Genomic DNA, 19,546 nt, shown 5'->3' with positions numbered 1-19,546 from the left:
GAGCAACAAATAGGAAATATCTTGTAAGACCTGTTGGTGTGGTATTTTTACATTATCTTGAAAAGAAATAAGAAAAGATAATGTAATAAAATTAAAATAAAAACATTGCTAAAAGGACGTTAATCCAAAAAAGTCGTGATTTTGACTAAAACTCCAAAAAAAATGCATACCATAGGGACCATTTTTGCAGTTTTGTCATTACAAAATGGTCTAATGTAAGATTATTTGATTCACAACCAAATTATGCCTCTTGGTGCTGTCTTTAATCACCGTTGTTTTCTTCCCCACTCATAACTATGTTGGATGGGAGGCAAATCGCACCCCTAATTCTAGATTTTCCTACTCTTATACACAACCTTGATGATATGTAAATACAAAAGCTCTATTAATGCAACATATGTTAATGAGTAGTAAATATCCATGAACAAAACAAAGTAGGAAAAGCAGTTTCTGAGGTATATAAATACATCAAATCTCCTCCATTATCATTACTACTAAAATTCAGCAACACAATCCATAAAATCAAAAATAAAATCCAACAAAACACGTAGTAGGTAGTAGTCCTTGATATCATAATATAATTTTTCTTTTCTTTCTCCCTTCCTGTTTCTTGCCTGTTTTTCCTTCAATTAGTAGTCATCGGCTGACTCATGCAACACCGGAATCAAGCTTTCCGGACTGGAGTCATGATTTCGGTTTCTGCATGTTCAAGCATTCTGACAACTTCCGTGAACGCCGGTCTGGAATCAGGGTTTCCATCCCAGCAACGTGTCATGATTTCGGTCAGCACGGGCAGGTAGTCGTGTGGGATTGTCGGGCGGACACCTTTATTGACAACCGCAAATGCCGCCTGGACAGCTGTCATGTTTTGGAATGGAAGCATTCCAGTGATCAGTTCCCAAAGACCAATTCCAAAGCTGTAGACATCCACTTTTTGTGTGTAGGGCCTGTGTTGTATCATTTCCCTGAAACACCAACCAACTTTTAGAGTCCAAAAAAAAACAAGGGAAAAATTGTCATTTTAATTAGAATGATATAGAAAAAAACTTACGGAGCCATCCAACAGTAGGTCCCAATCTCGGGTGTCATTCCTTCAGTCTGCACTTCAATTCTAGCAACTCCAAAGTCAGCAATCTTGATTGACTTATCAGCAGAAATCAAAAGATTATCAGATTTCAAATCCCTATGAATCAATGCAAATCCATGAACATATTTCATTCCTCTTGCAACATCAAGCGCCTATTTAACAGCTAATTTCAAAGGCACTGATCTATTCTGTCTCTTAGCTAAAAACTGCCTCACAGAACCTCCTTTAGCATATTCAGTCACAATACACCACACCATAGGCTTCCTACATGCACCAATAAACCTTACTATATTTGGATGTTTCAACCTTGCAAGCATCATAACCTCTTGCTGAAACTGTTGCTCCATAAGTTGTCCTCTCTCCAAATCATTCTCTGGTTTCTCCAACAGCTTAATATCAACATCTTCACCAATGTATGTGCCTTTATAAAGCTTCCCAAATGCACCCTGTGCGAAAGCGGGTCCCATGCTGAGTTTCCTTAAATCAATTGTCCATTCATCGAAATTTTCAAGCCCTTCTGTTGGGAAACGGGTGTCTAATAAAGCTCTAGCAAGAGCATCATCACTTAAGCCTTGATAGACTCTTCCTCTGTTGACACTAAGGGCATCGGTGTAATTATTTTTGACACGCTTTAGACCTTGGTGGTTTAAGATGCGAGTGTGTGAGTCGTTTGACCCGACACTACTGTTGTCAAGTGACATGGCAATGGACCCACCTGTGTTGCTCATTTGTAAACTATTGAAGCTGTCGATTGACATGTTGGAACCTTCACCAAGCTTATGGTAGAACACTTATGATAGGTCAACAAAGTTATCGTTTCCATGATTGACACCCAACATACCTGCAAATTTTGGATCCTCCAACATTTTTTTTGATATAGAAGAACCACTTTCAAAGTTTAAACGCTCCTTACTTGTTCATTGATGGTGATTGAGCTGTCAAGACTCAAACCCTTCAAACAAAACCTGCATCAAAATCCAAAATCACTCAGGAAATCAGTTTCGGACTACCCTTTCTACAAGTTCCCAGATCACGAAATATCAGTTCATATGAAAAATTCGGAGTTCTGGCTCTGATTAAGTTATTCGTATGGACAAAATGCCTTTTTAAGATGGCTGATATTCGTTCATAAACAGAGAGATTGGATGCTAGAAAAGACAACTCTCATATATCTATCACATCCACCAGACGTTTCTGTTTAGAGATAAACACAGAGAAGGTTGAAGAGCCCACAACCAAAACCCTAAATCAACGATTAAGAGACAAATAAGAGAGAAAATTAAGTGTAAACTTTAATTTCCATAAGGTAAAGTATCGGGGAGAAGGGAGCAGGTGGTGGCTGCTTGATGGTTGTGAATGTTGACCTGTCTTCCATGGATGTTGGTGACGACATTGTAGGAGTGGCGACAGTGTAGCGTTGATGGTGGTCACGGAGAAGTAGGGTAGTGTGTGGTGATGAACGACGACATCAAGGATGGTTTTAGTGTAGGAAATTGAATCGAACAATGACTGTTGTTGGAGGTAATGGCGATGACATCGAAAAAAGATGCAGACCTAAAAGGTGGACACTACCGCGTTTTTTGGTTCTAAGGTTTCAAGAGAGAAAGCACGGATGCGTAGAGCTTCAAATGAGGCAAAGCTGATAATTTTAGGCTTTTGTATCTAGGGTTAGAAGAAAAACATGAAATTCATTTATGGTATCCAACTTGTACGTCTTAATCTTAAGAAGACGAAGTTAGGGGGAGGCGGCATCAATTATGCTGAAGATTTCCATTAGGGTTTGTTTGTTGGTGGAAGAAAGAGAAACGGTGGTGGTGTGCTCGACGTAACTGAGGGATCCGGTGGTCATGAGTAGTGAGTGGTCTTAGGGTTTTTTAGGAGAAGAAGAACGGATACAGGGGAAGGGGGGCACGAACTGAAAAGATTTTTTCCGGGATCTTAGCTTTTTGACGACTCATCGTTTGGACTAAGGATCTTAGTCAAAACCTGATGCATTGGGTAATTGTACTTTCTTTTTCATGTTTTGTACTATTTAAAAAATATTATTATTTTATTGATGGCTATTTGGCTTAATGATTTGAACGTCTTAAAAAAATATTATTATTTTATTCAATCTATTTATAGAAATAGTTAGATTTCTTTTATAAGTTATATATATATACTAGGTGTGAGACCCGTGTATTACACGGGTTTATTAAAATAAAAATTTAGTATAAATATTTAAACATTAAATATTTTATAAAATAATACTTTTATATAACATAATGTAATTTTTTGGAACATTTATAAAAGAAATCAGATATTCTTTAGAGCATTTATGAGACTTTATTATCAAATTAATAGAATGATTCTCTTTCATTATATGAAATTTTATTTTAAAAAAATAGAAATTCCTAAAAAATGACAAGTGGAAAATAATAATTCTAAAACTTCCACAAAATTACATGTGGCAAAATTGTTAAGAATTTGACAAGTGGCAAAAAAACCTTCATTTATTAAAGAGGATATATATATATATATATATATATATATATATATATATATATATATATATATATATATATATATATATATATATAATTTCAACAATTTGATAACTTTTTTTTTTATCTTTTTGACATTTTGATGTCTATTTTTATTTTATAGTTTTAGTAATTTATGGCTTTCTGTTATATTTTTATTTATTTTGAATTAAGTAAATAAACTTAAATTCGATAAACCATGTCGAAATTATTTTTTCCTTTAATTTTTCTTATTTGTGAATTGAAGTGTTAATATTATTTTATTTTATTTTAATTTTATGTCGTTACTGTTAATGTTTTTTTTATCACTCAATAGATAATATCGTTAGCAACTTTATGTTTGCATTTATCATTATCCTTATTTGACCTTTTGTTTTCTATTTTTGTTATAATTTTAATTATTTATTATTCTTCTATTGTTTTTATTTATTTTGATTCAAGTAATGAAAAATAGAAACACAAAAAACAAAAACTCAAACACCAAATTCTAATATACTCTAATATATTAACACATTTTAAATTTTCATCTTTTTTTGGTTTTTTCGTATTTTTTTTTAATTTTTTTGTATTATTTTTTTAATTTTTTCGTATTATTTTTTAATTATTTCCTATTTTTATTTTTATTTTTGTTTCGTTTTATTTTTAATCAACTTGATAACATTTTTTTGACCTTTTCCAAAAAGTGTAAAATGTATGAATACATTAGAGTATATTATAATTTTGGTGTTTGAGTTTTTTTAGTTTTTTTTTTTTTTAATAATTTTGGTTATTTATGGTTTTGGTAATTTTTTTATTTTCATTCGCATAAATAAAATAGTTATATTTACAAATATAAATAAAGAAAATAAACATAACTTTTTTATTTACACAAATCAAAATAAAAAAAAAGTTACAAAAACCATAAATAACAAAAATTAATAAGAAAAATGCAAAAAAAAAAACCAAAAAATATGAAATGTGTAAAATGTATCAATATATTAAAGTATTTTACAACTTTGGTGTTTGACTTTTTTTTTTCTATTTTTCATTACTTGAATCAAAATAAATAAAAATAATAGAAGAATAATAAATAACTAAAAATATATAAAAAAAGGCGAAATAATGATAATGATAAATGCAAACATAAAGTTGCTAACAATATTAAGTATGGAGCATCAAAGTAAAAAAAACCGTAACAACATAAAATTAAAAAAATAAAAAAACATTAGCGTTTCATTTCATAATTATGAAAAAAAAAAAGTTTTGATACGGTTTATTGAATTTAAGTTTATTTACTTGAATCAAAATAAATAAAAACATTAAAAAAAACCATACATAACTAAAATTATAAAATAAATAAATTAATTAAATGTTAAAAAGATTAAAAAAAATATCAAGTTGTTTAATATATATATATATATATATATATATATATATATATATATATATATATATATATATATATATATATATATACACGGAATTTATATTTATAATTTATATATATACAAAATTTTATATTTAAAAAATTACACGAATGGTGCTTGAGGTTTGTAGTGTGTTGCAATATTGGTACAAGGGCAAAATAGTCTTTTTCCTTAAAATCTAACGGCGGAAAAGTTAGATTTAACGGCAGGAGGACCTTTCATGTAATTTTACAAACCACAGGGACCAGTCGCGTGACTTTTTGTTAGAAAGTCCTTAAAGTGCGATATTCTATAAACCACAGGGACCAATTGTAAAATTTTGTCATAAATCTATAATGTACATGAATAGCACCAAATTATTTTAAAACAAAACTGTAAAACCAAATTATTTTAAAACAAAACTGCAAAAATAGTCCTTGCGTTTTGCATTTGTTTCAACAAAAATATCTAAACCATTAATTAATGATCCTTTTCAGCGGTTTGCCACCCAACTTTGGCCAAATGGCCCATATGGCCTGTCAACTTAATTGCAATATTCTTCCTTATAAAATGCACTTTATTTCCAATTCAATCCACCAAAAAGCATTCATAAAATTTCACCGACAATTTTTTTTATTTTCATAAATATTGATATTGATGCATGCAGTTGAAGCAGAAATCTCTAGAACTCCAAATTGCAGATTTAAAGGTTCAGCAACATGAAGAAAAATTGGTGAAAGAACAGTCCCAGATGAAGATGTATGCAGAACAAGTGTCGCAATTGTTGGCAACCGAAAAGAATTTACAGTTACAGTTAACTGCTGATGAGGTAAGGTTGTTTTCTTTTTTGTTTGCTTCACATAATCTAATCGAGCCCATAAAAGATTTTTTGGTTAGTAATAAAAGAATCTGAAAATATCGGTTCCAAAATCACAAGTGAGTGAGTGGTAATGTTTTGTTTTGTATTTGGAAGTTGTAGTTTGGTTGTGGGTGGAGATGAGTAGCTTTCATTTCATCACTTCACTTGATTTGCTTCTTTTGAAATTGCAGGTCACTTTTAACAATTTACATCATAAAATATTTATTGATCATGTCAATACTACTACAATTATATATAGTTTGTAGGCATGAGGTGTTTTTGTGACTAAAACAACTATACTAGCTAGTTTCTGCTTCTGTAAATGGCAAAACCAAACATTAACAGTTGTTTAAAAAGTGATTACATATCAATTCATTTTCTTTCACTTTTTTATGTTATGAAGTTAGTTTTCGTGAAGTGAATAGCAATTTGTAAATAAGTTTTTATATAAAATATAATACCTTATCCACGAGAACGCTACCACCAAAAACGCATCCACCACGAAAATAAAAACAAGAAACCTAGCAATTGAAAAATCGTAATACAAGAAACCTAGTGTTTAATTTGAGAATGAAAACGCTGCAGGGAGGGAAAGTGAAGGCAAACTTTAACCTGAATTTTTCTGTGCGTATAGAAAATGTCTAGAGAGAGAGAGAGAGAGAGAGAGAAAAAAAAGAAAATAAAACACGAGATTAGAATGACGGAGAGGTTACGCTATCGGATCTGAACGACACCCTATTCAATACGATTACTTCCTCTTTTCGCGTCCGGTTTCAAAGATAACAAGAGAAGTGGATTTTTCCTTAACGGTGCTCATTAGCTTCAGCCTCCAGGAGTGGTCAGCCGTCAGCCTCGCTGCACATAGCTCGCCGGCGATGGAGAAGAGAAAAAGAGTATTGGTCTGGTCGTGGCTATTTTGTTTTTTTTTTTTTTCAAAATAAAACCTAGGAAAATAATAAATATACTATCATTCCTTACATTTTTCTAATTTTTAACGTATGTTTATTGCTAATTTGGAAACTGGGAACAGTCAGCGGCCGACTAAATCCAAAAACTGTTGGACTCACTCATTTGGCAAGACTATTGTTAATTTGGAAAGCTAAATGACATGAGCTCAACAACAAAATGTGTAGGCATGCAATCGTGCTTGAAGACATGGTTACTAATGTTTTTTATTGACTAAAAATAGGGTGAAGCTTAGTTGAAATGTTTGGATTATCTTTTCTTTTTCGCTTGTAATGTTAAAAATTGCATTGTTTGTGAGGGTCTGTTTGCTAATATATTAATGTCGTTCAGAAAAAGAAAAAAAAAAGATATATGTGAATTTTAGATGATTCGTTCCCTTACAATTGGTATCATGAAATTATCGAGCACCTCAAGAGCACGGTTGAATAAAAGAGATGATTGAGATGGAAGAAGTTATAAGTTTTGTCTGGTTAAAGCAATAATGATTTAATTAATAAATAATTAAATACTAATATATACGAATTTGCAAATTGCAACTTTGCAATTAGCTCCTCCGTCTTTCTCACACCAACTAATAAAGTTGGAATCTCACCTAAACTTTTAAATAGATAAAATAACAAAACTCAAACTGTCAAATCCTATCTTCTTCACAAAAGATGTTGACTGTTGACACCCACCCACCCACGTGGACGATGTCATCAATCATCATTGTTTACCAATAAAGTAACATTCAAACCCTCCATTTATCACTTGAAAGTCAACCTACAACCCTCCACTTTCTCCATCCAACACAGCACATGACAATCAAACCAACTTGAAAATCCATTATCCATTACTTTTTAAAGACTTTAAACATCATCGTCATTCATCCACAACACAAATACAAACTCCTTTGAAAAAGAAGACTACTATAATATAACCTCTATTTCCTTACCTACAAACAACATTGACATTGGCATCGACAGACAGAATTATTTTGTGTATCTTGATTAATAAATACAACAAACTACAAACCTCTTCCCATATTCCCCAAAATGAAAACAACCTAAAAAAGACCAAAAAAGACGGCTTCTCCTATATCAGCCATCCAATCATCATCCTAACTCCTATCACTGCTGCTCAATTCCTTACATATAATACAGAGGCGAGATAAAAAAACCATCATCATCATCATCTGCTACCTATATCACCGCTATTACTGCCATTGTTGTACTGTTCTGTTTTAGCATAATGCATTCTAATGGCTGCCACTGGATCTGAAACCAAAACCCCTTTGAAAGGCTCCTGGTTTTTGTATGAATACACTTGTCTTGTTTGAAAACCAGTCTTGACTGAAGAAGATGAAGAAGAATTACCAAAACCAGAAACCAAGATGGAAGAAGGATCTGGTAAAGAAGGAAACCCGGTGGTTTGTATTCTGTTCCCATCCCAAAACCCATAACTCCTCCTCAATGGAACCTCTGATAAACCATGATCATTATTAGTATTATTATCAATATCAAACTTCAAGTTAAAAGATGATTTTCTTTTTTCACCATTCTCTTGCAAACTACTAGTATTTGTTTTTGATCCAGATAAAGACAAAGAGGGCTTTATTAGGATCTGACCAAAAAGTTTCACATCACCCTCACCCTGTCTCTGACTCTGACTCGGTTTTTGCAAACAAGAATCACGTGGCAGACAGTGCTCTGGTAACAGATTTTCATCTTTTTGTACAACTTGGGAAGATTCAACACAATCCATTAATGAATGTTTTGGAAGATGATGATACCCATCAGTACTTGAGCATCTTTGAGAACCACCAATGCTTTTTCTAAATGAGAGTCTTGATGATGTATCAATATCATCTTGGCTAACACTCTTCCTGTGTGAACTCACACCTGGAAGAAAACCATTATCTTCACAACCCTTTGACTTTTCTACACCATTCAACTCCATATGGTTAGTGTTATTGTTATTCACAGGTTGCTGCTCAATGCTTAAATCCATACAGATGCTGCTGTCTCTTGAATTAAGGTCCTGCAACTGTTTTGACTCCTCCTTTACTACAATCTGCTCAGATTCAGATTCAGGAACTTCTTGCTTTGAATCAGATGAGTGAAGGAGGTCTTCTACTTCCATCTTTACATCTGAAGATGATTTATCGCATGAGATAACCGACCCACTATCCACCATGCACGTATCATCATGACCATGACCATGATCAACATCACCATCATCACCACCATCACCAGCTTTACTGTGAATGGAATCCAATCCAAGACATTTCCGAGCCTTGCTGTAGAAAACTTTGCACTCATCTCTCGACCTTGTTTTCAAGCATCTTGAAATCATTGAAAAATCCTTCCCATAAGATCTCACTGCCTGCAAGAAACTAGACTTCTCTTCATCTGTCCAATCAGAAGAAGTAGGATTCATCTCTCCTCCACAACTCTCATCGCCTGCACCAGTTTCCTGCGCATTGCAAAACATTTCTGAATGCAGTTTATGTTCACCATCCACACTGGCAACCATTTCTGAAGCAGCACCAAGCATTTCAAGGGAAGTAGCATCTGCAGCCATTCGCCTCCCAGATGTCACCAGGTAAGTATTAGTAATACAAGACATCCCTTTTGCAAATGCTGATTTCTTCTTTATCTTCTGAAAACAATCAGACTTGTGGTTCTTGTAGTAAAACTCAACACAATCACCACATGTTTTGTTTTTCAGAAAAGATGCGATTTTCTTGAAATCTTTTCCAAACAGAGAGTACTTCTCCAAAAAGATTTTCTGCTCTTCTTCTGTCCAGGCGCCGACAATGGATCTTTCCTTTTCAACTTCAACAGGGTCCTCCACCAATCCATTATCTGAAACAAACCTTGTCATCATTCGTTCACTCCTGTCTAATATCAAACAAGGCATCTTTAATGTCTTTCTCTGAACCTTCACCCGTGAATCTGAAAGCAGCTTCTTCACATAATCAAGTGCCTCTGTGGATGGAACCAGACTCACACTCCCACCTACAAAAAATACAACAAGAAATTTAGAGTTGAACACAGACAAAATAAAACACAGCATGATTTCATTTTAAAATGATTCAGTCACTTACCAGAAGGATATAAACGAGAATGAATTGAAGAACAGTATTTTTGATGATCAGCATATCCCATTCGTGAGCTCGATTCAAACTTCTTCTGTGACTTGCCACCAGTTTTTTTTACAGAAAGCAACTGAAGATCTTCCTTCCATGCATGTTGTAATACCCGAAACTTACTTGTGATAACCCTTTCCTTAAGCTTTAGGAAACGCTTCCTTGAAGCAATTTTAGTCTTATTCAATGATTCATCGGTGGATTTCGAAATCTTGTTACATAAGTGTGTAGTTGGCAATAATATCCTATTAAGTTCATCAGAAGTTTCATTTGCTATCACTTTGTTTGTAGCGAATATGAAATGATATAACTTATCATCTTCTCTGCCATTATCTACATCCTCACCATCTGAAACTGTAGAGCTACTGCGGTCCCCACAAGAAGGTACAAAGCCTAAAACATCATCATTACCAACATCTTCAGAGCATTTAGAAACAGATTCCACAAACTCAGATGTTGTGTCTGAACTCTTGTCATCTGAATCTTCTGCTCCATTGACTTCTTCTGGAGAACTATCAGTTTTCTCCACAGGCAAAGGTCCACCACAAGTCTTATTCTGGTATTCTGTTCGGAAAGAACCAGCATCAGAAACCAATGACTTCAATTCATGCTCAAGAGAATCAATTTCAGTTTCTGTGATTTCAAGTGTTTTTGTCAGCTCTGCTTTCCATACATGTAACTTGTCCATTGCAGTAGATTTCACAAATTTAGACCCTGGAGAACACAAATCATCAGCCTGCAGCAGTTTATCAAGTGCAGAGCTAAAGTTGAGCTCCAAATTCTCCAAATTTGATGATAATCCCTCTGTGTCATTCTCAGACACATGACAAGAAGCAGGATTACAGGTGCTGTTATCCACTGTAACTGTCTTAGTAGATTCCTTTTCTTCTAGACCTGTCATGGCAAAAGAGCACATAGAGTTTTAGATTCACCCTTGGATATCATATCACAAAAAGCAATGTTTTAAAATTCAGTGTTTAGTTGACACGAGGTCAACCCGGTTTCTCATAATTTTCATTCATTTTATATATTCTGCATAATATATATATATATATATATATATATATATACAGACACACATAATTTGATGTCTCACAAGTTGAAAGATAAGAAAACACATAATCACAAGTTCTGGATTATGAGAATTGATCCTGGTTCAGGTCCTTTTCATGTTTGTTAGCCTTTGATTCAAAAAGTAAAAATAAAAAAATTCTTGAATCTTGTTGTCAAAGTAGTACTTCTATAGCATGTTGGAGATAAAGATTGTTTGTATAGCTACAGATCATGATAGTGCACTAGATGAAAATAGCTGGAGAATGAAGATCTAGAATAAAAAAGAAGTTTCAAAAAAATAATGGAAAAAATCCGCATGTGATTAATATAAGCATTATACAAGTTACTGCTGGACAAGGTTTTTATACAATTGGCGAGGCTTCCAAGTTCCAAGTTCCGTTTTATGCGTATTTTTGTGGATTCTTGAATACCATTCTGAAATGCTCAGCTTAATTCTCCAAATGACTGAAATTTTTGTGACTAAATATGAATAAACAACAATGATCATGAGTTTTAAGTGGTTCAACTCGGGTTAGTGGTTCCGGGTTCACCATTCATGATTGGCCTGCTCTCTTCACCGGGTCACGATCCAAGGTTCAACAGGCTGAGTAAACCCGGGTTTTAGAACAAATCGAAGTATATGAATTACCTGGAGAGGAACTGCAGGCATAGGAGTAAGGAGTAGTAGGAGATGCACATTCTGAATAACCATTGACACTGGGGCTTTTATCAGTCAAACTTGAAGGACTAGTAAGCAAAGGTTCTGAGCCACTAACACCATCAACCATACCATTTCTAGCTCCAGCCTCTTTATCAAGAATATCTTCAGGGTCAACCTTCTTTTTCTCATACTTGGCAAGGCCCTCCCCCCATCCAAGACGCTGCTTCTTGCGCGAGGTGGCCTCATCATGAGTCATTGGTGTCACACAGGGGGAAGCATCCTCAGAAGGGGATCGAAGAGGAGTGTTGTTACCCAGTTGGCTGTTCTTAGCATGTTGGTCAGCTGACTGAAGTTGATCCAGCGAGTTCACAAAGTCATTATGGGGAAGAGAGTTACCGTTGGGTGATGCAGTGGTCTCCCAAGAGTTGACTCCTTTAGGGTCTTTCAGACTACCAAAAGCCATACAACTATTCTCTTTGCTGCCTGATTCAACTGTTGTATTGTGCCAGCCACCACCAACCCGTTTACCATGAAGACCTTCACAGGCAAATAACCAACAAAAAACACATAAGGAAAATCACCAAACTAATTAACGAAAGTAAAAAAATCACCCCGTGTCAAGACAGTAATTCCTGAAGACAATCTAGCTTCCTCCCAGCCCAGATATCATGCCAATAAATACAAGATATAACAACAGATCTATGAAATTACTAGCCATACGGTTCAAATTAAATGACTATCTTCCCTTCCTCTCAGATCTGTCCCCAATTCTATATTCCTGTAGCGCGTGTGCGTACTTAGGAGAAGAGAAGAGCAAGGCAGTCTATAACCTAGAGAAGTAGACTTGGTTCACTGAAATTAATTTCAAAGCAAGCAGATTTTTGGTTTCCAAACCCCAAGTATGTCACCAGAATGGGAAAACGCTAGAAACATAACACAAAAACTAACCGGAAAAGGGTCGGCGGAAATCAGAGGGTCCACCTCCAGCGCCCCATCGACAAAACGAGGAGGATCCATGGATGTTATGCTGCGAAGGAGTAGTAGGCGGCTCTCTCCATCGCGGCGGAACAATTCCTACAGGGTCCGCATACGACGGCTTCCTATCCTTCAAAAAGTCCTTCCGGTCGAATGGCAATGGCTCCGGCGGCATCAATGATTCAATTTAATCAAAACCAGTTCCAACGATACCTTATCCACAAGAACGCTACCGACGCACCTCCAATAACGCATCCGCCACAAAATCCGTAACGACAAATCAATCGAAATAACGTCTCTTTGTTAGGGTTATTCCACAACAAACAACAAGGAGATCTGACAAACTATTCCACAGTCGAAAACGGTGAAGATTAGGGTTAGATTCTAAGAAATGAACCGCGACCGTGAGGGAAGAAGAAGAAGAATGAGAAGTTCCCAATTTTCTGAGCGTTTGGAAAAATCTGTAGAGAGAGAAAGAGAAGCGAACGTGAAGTTGATAAGCTGAGAGACAAAATAAAAATAAAAATAAGAATTGTTAAAATGACGGGTAGGTTACCCTCTCTTATGTATCTCAACGGCACCCCTTTAAACCCGAATTTATTCCTGTTTTCACGTCCGGTTTGAAAATAAAAAATCTAAATTAAATAATAATTCCTGTCTTTTTTTGCTTTTGCTCTTTCCCTCCGCTTTCTCTTATTCATTGCCCTAATTGCGGGGATGCTTGCGCATTTTCACAAATACCCTTGGCTTTGGGTCAAATGGCATTTTAGTTTTTGCTTTTCTACTGTTATTTTTCATTTTGTTTTTACAGTAATATCTAAAAGTAAATGGTAAATTGTCAACGAAATTTTTTAAAGTGTTCTAATATTTCTAATATTTATTTTGAACGGCTAAAGTGTTCTAATATTAATTAATTATCAAAATCATAAATAGTTTTGTTGTTTTTTATGTCATTAATCTTAATCGAAAAAATTATTAACTCTTTTTTTTTACTTTTATGTTTATTATATTTAACTTATTTTTTTCATTATTTTACTTATGTTGGAATTGGGCTCGATAAGGGTTCGACACTTGGCATTTACATCTTTGCTTTGATTATGGACTAGGTATCCCGATGGTGGATCATGGACCTTAGACGAGGTATCCCGGTGTATTTATAAGGGGATACATGGACCCCATTTGAAAGTGGATACTAACATCTATTTTACTAAAATAACCTTTAAAAAAATTCATCTGTTGCTCAAATTATTCTTTTTGACACCCATTTTTTTTTTTTAAAAAAAACTATTTTTGCAATATTTTTAATAGAAAAACCCCCAAAAAATCTCAAATTTTCATATTTTTTCTACTTTTAGATTTTTGTTTAAATTTTATATAAGATGGATCTCATTAATATTATTTTTGGATCCGCCACCGGATATCTCATAAGATACAAAGTGAGGTACCATGTTTTTTTTAAGATGATATTGATTTGGTTGTTGAATCTATAAATGAGTTCAATGTTATGTTAGATACATGGAAACTAAGTTGGAAGTAAAAGGGTTCAGGATCAACTCAACTAAAACTGGTTATCTATGGTGTAATTTTAGTGGGGAACAAAATATAAAAAAGATACAAGTATGCATCAGTTGGTAGGTCATACAACCAAATGATAGTTTCAATTGTCTATTGTTTATGATCCATAAGGGGAGGGGTGTCGAGGATGATGTTATCCATTGTGAAAAGTGAGTTGGATAAACTAGAGATAAGCCATGGAATTTTGTGTTAAAAGGAAGTACCATTGAAACTTACAGGAAATTTTTGCAGCGTCGTTGTAAGGTTAACTATGTTGTATACATTTAAATGTTGGATAACTAAAAAAAGAGCATAAGAGGAAGATAGAGGTCGCATAAATGTAGATGTTACAATGTATTTATGGTAAAACCCAATCGGATCGTCTTACAAACTCGTGAATTAGAAACGTGTTAGGAATGGTGACAATCAACGAGAAATTAAGGGAAAAGAAGATTATGGTGGTTTGGACATGTTCGTAGGAGACAACTGGTTGTTGTACTTAGGAGGGTGGATTACAGAGATGATTATCGTTGATGGGAAGATGATAAGAGGGCACCCACAAAGGAAGTGGATATATAATGTGATGTTAAACTTTAATGAATTAGGACTTTCATAGGACATGAACTCGGATAGAAGGGCGTAAAGACATAAGATCAAGATAGAAAAGTAGTATAAGAGTAGTAAGTTGTGTTTAACCTTTGTTTGTACTTTTGGACCTTTCAGCGTGAACTTGGTTTGTACTTGTGTGTGAGCTTTATTTGTGTTCGTAGTCCTATGAGGTGTCGATTGTTTGTGCCTATTATTCTTTAAGTCTACCATTTATTTAAGCTAATGGTCATATACTTTTATCTCTTTTCTCCCTTTATTGTATGTTTATATCTAACATCCCAAAAAGTCCACGAAATTTGAACTTTTTAAACTAATATAAATCATCTATTTTAATATCTTTTATTTAAAATAAATTTAAAATCAAACCCCAAGATGAAATCAATTTCCAAAAATCATTATCAATTAAAAATCTAAAATTTATGAAAACATAACCAACACAATATCAAAATTCCAATAACATGTCTCGAGACGATCATTCATTGCCATTGTAACGTCCCGAAAATCACGACATAAAAAAATTGTTTTTAGATTAATTAATCGTTAATACATAATTTTCCCATAAAACTGTAACATCCCAAAATTTAGAATCAAAATTTTCACTTTTAATTAAGTAATTATAAAAACATTAGTATAAAAACATCCATAGTATCATCTCATGTCAAATCCAGTGTATAAATAATCAAAACATGTCATCATAACACAATATCAGAGTGTAATGCCAAATATCTCATGTACGGAAAACATAGGGTGATGTGTTGTTATCATGGCGGCTCATTTCATCTCGAATAATAAGTACCTGAAACCAAAACTATAAACCGTAAGCATGAAGCTTAGTGAGTTCGTTGATCATACATGTCACACCCCCGAACCAGGACGGCCGAAACGTCCAGGGGCGGATGACGTCATTGTGTAATATCATAGTAGTTGAATATAAATGATACATAGCAACCAAACATCATACATTACAATATACCATTCATTGTTTACAAATTGTACTTGTTCCCCCATTACACAAAAATAACATAAAGTATAATGTCTTAAAAAGATAGCAAAACATCTAGATCCAAGGCTCAAGTACCTATTTACTGAGTCCCTGAGAATACAAGTCGTTTTGAAAAGTCTTAACATAGAATGTTGGTGAGTTCATAAGCATGTTTGTGGGAAAAACTTTGTGGTATCTTAGTTTATAATAAGTTGCAAAACTCCAGAAAATCTAATATTTTCTTTAAAAAAAAAAGTAGTTATGAGTCTCGTTCCCAAAACCGTGTATAATTGCATGCATATTTATTGTTTTCCTTTGTTTGTATTTGAAAAGAGTGTGTCCCCATAAAATCTTATATTTTCTGATATATATATATATATATATATATATATATATATATATATATATATATATATATATATATATATATATATAAACAGTTGTAGTCTTAAAACCCTAAGACCGGTGTAACGCCTGTGTTTTTGGGCTTGTCATTAATAACAATGTAATAGTCTAGGTTAACCTTTGTAACCCATTTTGAAATGATAAGAATGTATTATCTGAATATTATGTGTTTTATGCTTAATTGCTTAATTGTATGCCTTAATTGAATTAATAATAAAAATAAGCGTCAAAATAAAATAGTAGATAAAGCCGATATCTATGGATAATGTTGTAGTAGTTGAAACGAGGTTTCTGAATATATAAAGAATGCCGAAATTCGAGTTATAACGAAGAAGTTATGACATGTCGAAGTTTCGCGACAGAACCGACACGAAGCTGAATGACGTAAAAGTGAAATTTACGTTAGAGAAATATCTAGCCTTAGTAATCTTAACAAAAGTCGTAGATTTCGTTAAACCGAGAGCGTGCATAAAAAGAACGCTCAAATCTGACTTCGTATGAGGAAGTTATGATTTTCTGAAGTTTCAACTTAGCAGTATGCAACTCAAATACTCGATTTGAGATCGAGCGGTTTTTAGCCGAAACAATCTGAACGAGAATCGAAGATCTCGTTAATAGTAGTGAAACGATAAAAAAAATAAGCGAAAACGGACGTCGGATGAAGAAGTTATGATTTTATAACGGAGTTTTCCTATCCCGACCTACTAAAAATAAATAATAAAAATAAATTCAAAATTAGCTGACGGAGTCTAAACGAAAGTTGTAGAATGTAGTCTCACCTACACGGGGATATAAAGAACGTCGAAAACGGAGTTCATATGAGGAAGATATGAATTTCGGAAGTTTTTAAATAATTAAAATATAAATTTTTTATTTCGGATAATACCCGAAGCCGAGGAGTCATCGATCTGATCCGAAGGGTACGCCCCGCGTAGCCTTGTGTACGCCCAGCGACCTCGGTCTTATGCGGTCCGAGAGCGAGCCACGATTCACCACCGAAACGTTGCCACCTGGAGGTCTGATCCGGAGTACGCCCCGCATACCGGAGCATTACGCCCAGCGTAATGCGAGGTTCAACCCCTATATAAGGGCATGCGAGACTGCCGATTTCTTTTGCCATTTTCTTCCTTTCTCTCTAAGTTTTGCATTGTTTTGCGTGCCAATCATATCCCGAAGCCCCAGTATTATTCCCGAGCCCCGAAGATCCCGAGAAGTACAATTCCCGAGCCGAAGCTTTGCCCTCAAGGAGCCCGTTTTTTGTGAAGATCTTCCAGATCTACCGAAGAATACTACTTTTGCAAGTCGTAGTGTTGTCTGATCATCTTTTGATCATGTGAGTGTGTAGTTACTTTCTTCTAACACATAATTATGAAGTATTAGATACGAAATACATGTTATGTGCATATTTTGTTGATTATATGTGTGAATGTATTTTCACTTTCTTCTATCTCATAGATATGATTTATTCTCTATGAAATATGTGTTATGTGTGTGTGTCTCATCTGTTATGTGGAATATGTATTGAATGAACATGCTATACAGGTTTTAAACTATGTATAAAAAATATATTTTTATCTATTAATATGTTGGGTAGAACATTGGTAGATAATTGATGTGTGATAAACAGATGAGAGGCCTCGATGTCATTGTGATCCAGTCATCTAATGGAATATAGATGACGACCACGGACTCTTTCTAGACAGTCCCGTAGAACACCAGCAGGCTCATAACCTGTAGGTGTTAATGAACTTGGGTGTTCATTCGCTATATTCCATCCCCCCCCCCATGGTTGCCTTATTTGACTCATATTGCTGAGGAATCCCCGAAGCATGTGTTGTCGCCCCGATGAAATATTCTGATACTAGGTCCCTTGTGATAGTTGTTTTAGGGATGTAAAGTGAGAATAACGGGAATGGGTAATTGGTTCATTTTTGGGTTGAGGAAATTTAATTAATTATTTATTGTGGGTTGAAAACCCTATATGCTCACCAGGCTCCCAAGTCTGACCCACTCAGTTTTATTTGTATTACAGGAAGTGGCGCAAGGGCATAAGATGGATGAATTATCAAATTGTTTTGTTTACAAGTCTGTATATGTATATATTTGTTGAATGACTTGTAATGTTATCGTTTATGCTTTATGGTCTGTATCGGAACATGACATCCCGAGTTTTGATTATATAATGAAAATACATTTCTTTATGAAATGCTTTGGTAAATATTATTTGATCACGTTTTGTTTTTGGGAACAAATTCCGCAACTCTTTTAAATCAAAAGGATTTACTCTGAAAATTATTTTAAAAGCATAAATGAAACCGGTCTTTTCTGGCCGTGATTTTGGGGATGTCACAACTGGGGTGGTGATATTAGCTTACAAAATAGACGAAACATAGTTTTGTATTTTATAAAACTAGTAGAGTGTATATTCTTCGTAAATTCAAAATATTATTATTATTCCCTATGTGAGTCATTACAACTATGCTAATGCAACTAAAGCGCATGTCTTGACGTTCTTAGACATCGGTTTCTAATAAGATATTTGTCACCCTTGTAACATCCTGACTCCCAGGTAGTTCTTTTATTGTTTATTTATTATTGGGGTTTCATGAGTAACTCGACGAGTTGTGAGCCTAACTCATCGAGTAGAGTCCGATTTGGTCACGTGGGTTTAATGATCGACTCGACGAGTCAGAGAGCTGACTAATCAACTGTATTAAGATGTTAAGGGTTAAAAGCTTAATGTATTAAGATGTTTAGATGTAAATCGCGACACGATGGTCTGTAGGCCATGACGCGGGTTAGTATTGTTTTGTCATGTAGTATATGCGGCGTGGTCATATTGATTGGTCGCGGCGTAGAGAGCGTTGGTCGTTGACTTTTGACCATGTTTGACTTTTGGTCAAACTGAGGTTTTAGCCTTGTTTGGTTCGGGTGGTGCGGATAGCTGATCCTGTGAGGTATCGAGTAGTTCGGATTTAACTCTTTGTTTTAGGTGAAGTTTCACACTATACTATGCAGCACACTAGGTGTCATGGTATGTTTGTTGTCTTTATGACTCGTGCATGTATGTTTATATGCTTATTAGGCACAACTCATGAGGTTAGGCTCGTTTATATGTTTGTCGCGTTGGGCCCGATTATATGTTTGTTGGGTTGGGCCCACTTGATTGAAACAGACCATTGGACTGAGCATGTTATTTGTATGGTATGTGGCATTTTGGGGAACTCACTAAGCTTTATGCTTACAATTTTAAGTTTACATGTTGGAGGTTGTTCTGATAGCAAAGGGAAGGGCTCAACATGATTGCATGAAATCCTTTAATATGTTTTGAAACTTCCATACTTTTATTATTGTCTTG

The 19,546-nt window shown here is 34.5% G+C and overlaps 1 protein-coding gene, 1 long non-coding RNA gene and 1 pseudogene across 5 annotated transcripts; 1 reads left to right on the top strand and 2 right to left on the bottom strand.

Annotated features, from left to right (window-relative positions):
• Positions 1-364: 364 nt before the first annotated feature.
• LOC145088380 (serine/threonine-protein kinase STY13-like) lies at positions 365-3,051 on the bottom strand (annotated as a pseudogene). Its single transcript, XR_013701087.1, has 2 exons — positions 1,052-3,051; positions 365-965 (listed from the first exon to the last, which is right to left on the bottom strand). The product of XR_013701087.1 is annotated as a serine/threonine-protein kinase STY13-like (transcript).
• A 2,379-nt stretch (positions 3,052-5,430) lies between these two features.
• LOC145088379 (uncharacterized) lies at positions 5,431-6,513 on the top strand. Its single transcript, XR_013701086.1, has 2 exons — positions 5,431-5,823; positions 6,045-6,513. It is a non-coding gene; the product is annotated as an uncharacterized LOC145088379 (long non-coding RNA).
• Positions 6,514-7,633: 1,120 nt separating this feature from the next.
• On the bottom strand, positions 7,634-13,143 carry LOC145088378 (uncharacterized). 3 transcript variants are annotated; one of them, XM_079026720.1, is made up of 4 exons: positions 12,612-13,143; positions 11,652-12,200; positions 9,908-10,843; positions 7,634-9,818 (listed from the first exon to the last, which is right to left on the bottom strand). In XM_079026720.1, the coding sequence occupies exons 1-4, from the start codon at positions 12,811-12,813 to the stop codon at positions 7,990-7,992; spliced, it is 3,516 nt and encodes a 1,171-aa protein (XP_078882846.1). In that variant the 5' UTR covers positions 12,814-13,143; the 3' UTR covers positions 7,634-7,989. The 3 variants fall into 3 exon arrangements, with proteins under 3 accessions (XP_078882846.1, XP_078882847.1, XP_078882849.1); XM_079026721.1 differs by lacking the exon at positions 12,612-13,143 and adding an exon at positions 12,384-12,495; XM_079026723.1 differs by lacking the exon at positions 12,612-13,143 and having other exon boundaries at positions 11,652-11,983; positions 12,060-12,200.
• Between the last annotated feature and the right edge of the window lie 6,403 nt (positions 13,144-19,546).

The sequence above is a fragment of the Lactuca serriola genome, chromosome 2 (assembly GCF_051521515.1).
Source record: "Lactuca serriola cultivar US96UC23 chromosome 2, Lser_US96UC23_V15, whole genome shotgun sequence".
Lineage (NCBI taxonomy): Eukaryota > Viridiplantae > Streptophyta > Magnoliopsida > Asterales > Asteraceae > Lactuca > Lactuca serriola.
The sequence above is the reverse complement of the archived record's forward strand: the minus strand, read 5'-3'. Positions and strand labels throughout refer to the sequence as shown.

Excerpts from the sequence above, each read along its gene's own strand:
- LOC145088378 (XM_079026720.1), bottom strand. The coding sequence starts at position 12,813 with ATGCCGCCGGAGCCATTGCCATTCGACCGGAAGGACTTTTTGAAGGAT. Across the intron at positions 10,844-11,651 it reads TGCCTGCAGTTCCTCTCCAG|GTCTAGAAGAAAAGGAATCT; the intron begins GTAATTCATATA and ends TTGCCATGACAG. Across the intron at positions 9,819-9,907 it reads TTCTCGTTTATATCCTTCTG|GTGGGAGTGTGAGTCTGGTT; the intron begins GTAAGTGACTGA and ends TATTTTTTGTAG.